The sequence below is a fragment of the Melitaea cinxia genome, chromosome 1 (genome assembly GCF_905220565.1).
Source record: "Melitaea cinxia chromosome 1, ilMelCinx1.1, whole genome shotgun sequence".
Taxonomy (NCBI): domain Eukaryota; kingdom Metazoa; phylum Arthropoda; class Insecta; order Lepidoptera; family Nymphalidae; genus Melitaea; species Melitaea cinxia.
In genome coordinates, this window is record NC_059394.1 from 3150386 (window position 1) to 3158867 (window position 8482).

General features: G+C 36.9%; 1 protein-coding gene across 1 annotated transcript in view; it reads right to left on the minus strand.

Moving 5' to 3' along the window:
- The window catches only part of LOC123654351 (solute carrier organic anion transporter family member 74D-like), a 43773-nt gene extending 36940 nt beyond the window's left edge, over positions 1-6833 (minus strand). Inside the window, exons 1-2 of the mRNA XM_045590297.1 lie at positions 6829-6833; positions 6014-6750 (exon numbers count right to left, since the gene is read on the minus strand). Coding sequence (XP_045446253.1) covers positions 6014-6750; positions 6829-6833 — 742 coding nt within the window. The remainder of the gene's footprint in view (positions 1-6013; positions 6751-6828) is intronic.
- Between the last annotated feature and the right edge of the window lie 1649 nt (positions 6834-8482).

An 8482-nucleotide genomic window follows, 5' to 3' on the forward strand; every position in this document is an offset into this window, starting at 1 on the left:
TGACGAGGTAAAGGAAGCAAGAACGAAGTATAAAAGATTGAAATCAGTAGCGAAAGAAGTTGTGTCTAGAAAGAAAGAAGAACGAAAGGATGATTTTGATAGGAGGCTCACTGAAGATTTCCAGTCAAACATTAAGTTTTTCTGGAAATCCATCAAAACAGCCAGAGGAAAAATTTCTACCTCGGAGCTGAGCACAATCAGGAGTCAAGATGGGAGCGTTATAAATGGAGAAGAATGTGTGTTAAAGAGATGGAAAGAGTATTTTGAAAGTGTGTTTGAAAGAGAGGAAGTGCAGGTACAACACCCGGCACCCTCCATTGAGAGTAGTATAAATGTCGATGAAAGTGAGATAAGCATGGATGAAATAGTGAAAGCGCTGAAAAGTATGAGATTAGGTAAGGCTGCAGGGTATGACAGGATCACCGTCGAGATGCTGAGGGCTGGACAGGGTATAGTGGCTAGCCAGCTGTACTGCCTTTTCAATTTGTGCTGGCGAAATGGGCAAGTACCGGAAGACTGGTGCAAAGCCGTAATCGTGCCGTTGTATAAGGGAAAAGGGTCACGGCAGGACTGCATAAATTACCGCGGTATAAGCCTTCTCAGCGTCGTCGGTAAATTGTATGCGAAAGTGTTGATTGAAAGAGTTGTGAATGAAACAGATGAAAAAGTATGGGATGCACAAGCGGGATTTAGAAAGGGAATGGGATGTACGGATCAGGTCTTTTCCTTGCGGTGCATAGCCGAAAAGTTTTTAGCAAAAAACAAAAAGGTCTATTGCGCGTTCGTGGATCTGGAAAAGGCCTATGATAGAGTGGTGAGGAATGAATTGTGGTCAGCATTGTCCGTGTACGGTGTGAGCGGCGCACTCATGCGAGCACTACAATCTCTTTATAGGGATTCTAGTGCTTGTGTGAGGATAAACGGGGCATACACTGAATGGTTTAATATCGAAAAAGGTGTTAGACAGGGATGTGTAGCGTCACCGTGGCTGTTTAACTTGTTCATGGACAATTGCTTGACAGAGTTAAAAGAGAATGAAAGTGGGTTGAGAATGGGTGAGTTACTCGTCAAATGTCTTCTCTATGCTGATGACCAAGTATTACTTGCGTCCTCGGCCGAGGAGTTGCAGGAGATGGTAACTGCTATGAGTGGAGCTTTTGTTAGAAAGGGAATGAAGATGAATGTAAAGAAGACGAAAGTGATGGTGTTTGAAAGAGATGAGGTAGTGACAGACTGTAATATCGTGATTGGAGATGAACAAATTGAACAGGTGAATGAGTTTGTGTATCTGGGTTCGAAGTTTACAAGAAATGGAAAGTGTGAGAGTGATATTGAAAGAAGAGTGAATGCAGGAAACATGGTGAACGGAGCTTTGAACTCCTTTATGAGCAGTCGGAAGGTGTCTAAAAAGGCTCGTTTGGCTGTGCATGAGGGGGTGTTGCTTCCGACACTCATGTACGGAAGTGAAAGTTGGGTATGGCAGAAGAGACATGAAAGCAGAATAAATGCAGTTGAGATGAGAGCGTTAAGAAGTATGATAGGAGTTAAACTGAGTGACAGGATGAGAAATAGTGAGATAAAGAAACGGTGTGGTCTGAAAGAAGATGTAGTGACAAAAATTGAGAAAGGTATGCTGAGATGGTTTGGTCATGTCGAGAGAATGAATGAAGAACGACTGACGAAAAAAATGTATAAGGCGAGTGTGAGTGGAAGTGTTGGAAGGGGTAGACCTAGGCGGACATTTCAAGACCAAATCGGGGACGTCTTGAAAAAAGGCCAGGTCAAGAGTACCCTAAACCGACGAGCATGTATGAAGGGAATAATGAAAGTGGATGAAGCGAAACAAGTATGTAAGGATCGTAGCAAGTGGAAAGAAGTGGTCTCTGCCTACCCCTACGGGAAAGAGGCGTGATTATATGATTATATGTATGTCATATACGAAAATAAATCATTAAACATCTCTTATCCGGGAGCAGCCGAGTCCTGGAGTGGAAACTCCGTCTCGGCAAACATAGTGTGGAACGTCCTTCAGCTCACTGATGGGACGATCTACATAAGATTGTCGTTGGAGGCCGGATAAGGATTGAAACCGGGATGATTGGCGTGAACTTGGGCAGGCCTATGCCCACCAGTGGACTGCGATAAGCGGCCTATGGACTGCGATAAGCTGAAGAGATTGTATACATACACTACTACAAATAATTGTTGCACTTGACACCGAAACAGTTTTGTTGAATTAATAGAAAATATAAACATCGCTGAAACTATAACCCGACCCTATCGCATAATCGACGAAACGTTGCAGTGGGTAGACTCATTCGAGCCATGCATTATGTACACATGCTACTGCAATTTTATATAAATAACTGCATTTGAACCGCAAACATTATCATATTACCTTTACATTATTTTTAACAAACTAAGAACTGTTGAGAGGGAGAGGATAAAAGTTTTTTTTTTTTTTTAACAGACTAAAGAACGTAGACAATTGTTTCATACATTTTATTTTCGTATTTTGTTACCATTTCGCCGCACATTAATACGCTATGTATTCGACTGACATTTAAAATATACTCTTAAAATGTTACGTCAATTTCTTTTAAATGTACTTCGTTGTATAATTAATTGAGTCGGATTAAATACTAAAACTATCAAAAACAATCACTATGACGCCAAGGATTTAAACGTTATTAAACTTATTTAATAATAGATTTCGGCCCAGTTCATTCATTTCCAAATTAATTCCTTTTTTTAATGAATAAGATATACCTCAAGGTCACAAGCACCATTTTTTGTTCAAAATCCTGTTACATAATATAAACACATCATTATTCTGAAACGGATTCGATATACACATGCGTTATCGTTAAAATATATTCATTTTTATTACATACTAGCTGACCCGGCGAACTTCGTATCGCCTAACACAAACTTTATCGTATGGTATTAAAGTTCAAATTGACTTTTAAGTATTATCACAAATCTTTTGTATGGGAGTATAGAAAAGTGTTGTTTTTAGACTTTTTCAGGATATTTAATTTTTTTTTTTTTTTTTAGAATTTTTCTCTCCGTAAGAACCATCCTCGTACTTCAAGGAATATTTTAAAAAAGAATTAGCGAAATCGGTCCAACCGTTCTCGAGTTTTGCGCTTAGCAACACATTCAGCGACTCATTTTTATATTATAGACTAGCTGCCCGGACAGACTTCATTCTGGCAAAATTTAATAGTAAAAATTTAATGTTTTTCCTAATTTTTTTTTTTGTATTAAAACCTTCCGTGGGCCTAAAGGAACATACGAAAAAATAAATTAGCCGAATTAGTCGAGCCATTCTTGAGTTATGCGCTTAGCAGCATTCATTTTTATTTATATAGATTTACTTTATTAATAAAATTATAAGAGGAAATCAATCCTATTTACATTGAATTAATATTAATTTTAAGATTTATTACAACTTAAAATGAAAGAAGATAACTAAATTTTCAGTCACCGATAGTTCAATCCATAATGATAGAAAAAATTTAGAGACGAAAATAATTGCAACCATATATTTAATTACTACAGGTAATTATGTTGGTTTAACTCTCAAACGCCGCTTCAAACTTCAAAGCTATATTAATACAAGAGTTATTGGCCCGCGACTGCAATCGCACGAGTACTGGTTATGGAGATGTTATCATTACAATGAACTTTCATTTTCCAAGACGAGTATTATGCTCAGTTGCTTCTATTAACTAAGACAGTTTTATTAACATAACACGCAAACCTATTCGAACATCTTGTATATTAATACGTGAAGCAAAAAACTTTGTATCCATTTTACGAAAATTGCGCGGAGATAGATACAGAGGAGTGCAGAATACTGATATTTTTTTTTTAATTATGTATAAAAAATATATTAATCTTTTTGAGTAGGGAACGAAAATGCATCATGTTGGCATGCATAAAATTTTATTTACAAATTATACAGATAATTGCGCTGCTGCACATACCTTTTCAATATTTTCCTATTTCTAAAGGTTGTCTGGAAGGGATCGCTACTAAGCGAGACCGCCTTTGTACATTACTATCTCTATGTGTAAATAACAGTTTTATGTATTTTTTTTCTGAGTGGTGTGCAATAAAGTTTATTCTATTCTATTCTAAATCAATTTAAAAAAAAAAATGAAAAAAAATTACACACACTACCATATGTATTTGACACACACGCATATATACTCTTTTGTTTATTATAATAGAAATATAGTCTTTGACAACAGACCCGTGATAATGTTCAAAATTAATTTAAATTAATTATGGTCGACTACTAGTTTTAATTAAATAAACAATATTTCAACTCTCACTCAGTCTCTACATCTCTATTTTAATACTAATGTTCTCGAATCTCCTCTGTCTCATCTCCTTGCCGTTGATTAAAATTCGAACCTTTGTTTTCAAATTTAGCACGATTAAGCCCGTTGGGTTATTGGTTCGATTACCATCTAATACTGTGCGTAATATTTTTATTTATTTATATATGTATTAGGTTTATGTATATTTATGAAATAAAGTACTTAACAGTCGGCTGTTACCTATAACACAAACATTAAGTTGCTTACCGTAGGAACAGACGACCGTGTATATGTGTTTGTTTATCTATACAAATAAATGAAATTGGAATGTCCTTTTTGTAATATTAAAATAACCGCTTTTTACTAAATTCATAATTATGTATGTATACACGGTACATATACCAAAATAACATTTTTTATAATTTTTGTCTGTCAATCTGTCTGTCTATATGGCTGTTTGTTCCGGCTAATCTTTGAAGCAGCTGAACCGATTTTGACGGGACTTTCACTGGCTACCTGATGTAATAAGGAGTACCTTGGGCTACTTTTATGTTAGATTTTTTTTATTACTCTACGAACTGAACAATAACTATTTTGTTAAATTCCAGGCGGACAGTCACGGGCACGGCTAGTATATTATTATATAATAATAGCTCGTATATTATAATGATCAAAATAAACAGTAGTAAAAGATGATTTTTGTGACAATTGATGGAGATTAAAGTTCAAAAGGTGCAAAAGGGTCTTTTTCGTCTGTATCGGTAAATGGATACTATTTTGTCGTTTTATGCTTACTTTTTTTTCTAATGTCTACTGCGACCCTTATAATAACCACCGGTGGTAAATTATCTAAACTTTTTATGGATATGGGCATTAAGGGCAAAGGTACCCGTTTTCGGGTTCTACAATATATCACATTTTTAACAATCGTTGTAAGATTATTTAATTATTTAGTTTTTCGTGCGATTTGAATAGAATATAAATGAATAATAATAATAAATACTCTTTATTGTACACTACAAAGAAATGTTACAAAAGGGAAACATACGAAGAAAGATGTACAAAGGCGGTCTTATCGCTAAGAGCGATTTCTTCCAGACAACCTTAGGGTATAGGACAGGGCATATAAAATGAGAAGCGGTAGGGAAGTGTACAAATAGTTGATAAAGAATTGGCATGGAGTTTACAAGTTATATGATATAAAAATAAGTAAATATACTACATATAATACATATATATACACATATAATACATATATATATACGTGTAATACATTTTGAATTTAATATGTTTTAATAGCAAATATTCCTACTAACAACAGCAATTAAAAAAAATCCTATAGCTGACTTTTAATAATAAAATATAAATATACTGATAGTTAAAAGGCAATTTTACTCTTCTCTCCCTGCGATAATAACGCTCGGCGCAATTCGTAAATCGATGTTATCAGGATATCGCTAAAGTAAAAGTAATGAGCTTATTCCTGTAAGGGCAAGGCCCTTAGCATAATTGCTAGCTATTTCATAGAACAGACATAATACTGCACGCATGTGTAAAGAATTATTTACCACATTTTAAATAAACTAATTCTTACTAACATTGTGATCAATTATGGTCTACATAAGATCATATGATTAGAACAATTATTAAATTTGAATACGAAATAGAACAACAAAACTCACCCATATATAATGGCGATTGTCTGCTGCCCACGTTGTCGTCGACATACGGTATGCCGAGAGTGGCGATACCGGTCTGTCCCACGCCGACGACGAGGAGGCAGATGAACAGCCACGGTATCACCACGGCGGTGATAGACGATCGCGTGGCCCGGCCCTTAGCGTGAGCGGCGTCGCATGCGATCGACGTCGAGTTTCCTTCCAAGGAGCACACGGGTGCCGCGCCGGCGCTGTGCGAGTCCAAGTGTACGTCCATCAACCGCGTCCCGTACAGCGCGTGCGGCAACACACAACCGATCACTCCGACCGCCAGCACGAGCATCATCGACGCTATCCACCTCGGTCTGTGACCGCGTCCGGCCAAATAAGTCAGAAACAATGCCGTGCAGATTTGTCCGATTTCCGTCGCCGCGAGCAACGTCCCGGTCGTCTTCGATTCTACTTTAAATAACTTTTCAATTGTCGTCGTCACGCTGACGAAGTACGTGAGGAACATTCCTTGTAGGACCCATCCCGATAGAAAAACCAACATGAAAACTCTCGTAGAATGAAACGCCGTTCGCGGCTCCGTTTCTTGTGGTGTTGGTAATTTGCAATCAAGAGATCCATTATTGTTTCCTGTTGCTAACCGTTCTTGTTCTTCTGGTGTGGCTTCTACGCCTTTCATAGCGCCGTCCTGGGTCACCGGACCGGTACAACCCACCTCCTCGGCCGCAGTGACACTTGCGACTACGGATGCCCTGCGACAACAAAAAGATAATATAAATATTTAAACCCACAAATTGAGTTATATCATACGAAAACTTAATTCAACTCACGTCATAGTTTAAGCGAAACTCTTATCTAGTTTCACCCAAAGCTACTAGTTACAACCCTAACTAGTCACGGCAAGTTTCTTAAATAAAAATAATCGCTATTTTAGCGCGATATCTTTACACGAATTCGTCAATTTAATGTTTAATAAAAGGTAAACAAAAACGCGTACGATATAAACGCGACAAGGACAATCATGGTCTTAAGAAAAATAAGTGAAAAGAAGTCTCAGAAGTGATTTAGGGATAAGCTGCGTGCGCGCAACTAGACCGGCACAGAGAGACTGCAGCGTGCAATTACAGTCGCTTCGAAGTGCAGCACACTGCACCCGCTACACCCGCCCCTCGACATCTCCCCACAGGGTTTTTATTGGCCGTCTATCCATTTTTTGTGCGACACGCAGTTACACACGACGAAAGCTGTCTGAACGCGGCCCTCCTCCGAAGATTACTTCTCGTATCGTAGCGGAACGTGTTTGTATTACCGAAGACACTCTTAAAGCTCATCTATATAAAACTTATATTGATACTTAGATTGCATTGATATGCATACGATTCTGTAGCAGACAGACATAAAATAGCGTTTTAATAGAATGTTTACGAAGAAAAAAACATTCAAAGCTCGATTTTTTAAAGAATGATATACATACTAGCTGGACACCGCGGTTTCACCCACGTTGATTTGAGGAAAAAATAGCCTTCCTACGTCTTAAAACATACCTAACTTTCATTTTTAAATAGTTTTATTTTTTACCTGTGGATGCCGGTAGAGCAAGCAATTATCTATAAAATGATAAATAATTTATGTGGAGTAATTGTGAGGTTTTTTTCAAAAAGGGAGGCAAACATCTTAACCTTAGCGTATTAATATATATGATAATATTAAGCTGGCAATTATATAATTAAAAACTGGAACATTTGCAACTGATAAAAGATAACGATACGAATTCGTAGACATTATTTACACATCTGTACCTACTTACCAATGACTCCGATGACCAACGAGACACTCAACACCTTACGTACTTTGTGCCCTAAACCAGTTTCGTAAACTATTTTTCGATAACACTAATTAACAAAGAGAAACAATTAACCAAGTAAAACGTACAAAAATAATGTCTTAGGATGTAATTTTTTTCACAGCCGAAGATCAACGAGACGCATCAGTAACTGCATTCCGAGATAAGAACATATAACTTGTGCAATGTTCGGACTATAATCAAATCCCTATCGCAGCGGCGATAACGGAACGAGCTATATAGACCGACCACTTGTAATGCGGGTTACTGGCCTAACAACCTTAAACAGAGCCCCTATCTATCGTGAACCATTATAAAAGTTAATAAAACGAAAAATGGCTCTACCTAATACTAAGACTATGAAACAACGTCAAAACAACATTTGATTGTCTGCCAAATTATTATTATTTTTAATTTATTCACGCCTAAAAATGTTTTAAATAAATTTTAATGATGAACAGCCATCTCAAAATCGTATAATCTCTGATTTTAATTAAACTTTCCCTTTCGTCTCACGTGTTCACGGTGATAATAATTGACCTCCGATCTCCACTTTCAATGTCAATTATGTAAAATAAATATTTATGATAAAATTAGGATTGAATGTGCAATGTTAACAAAAACATAACCGGTGTCCGGGT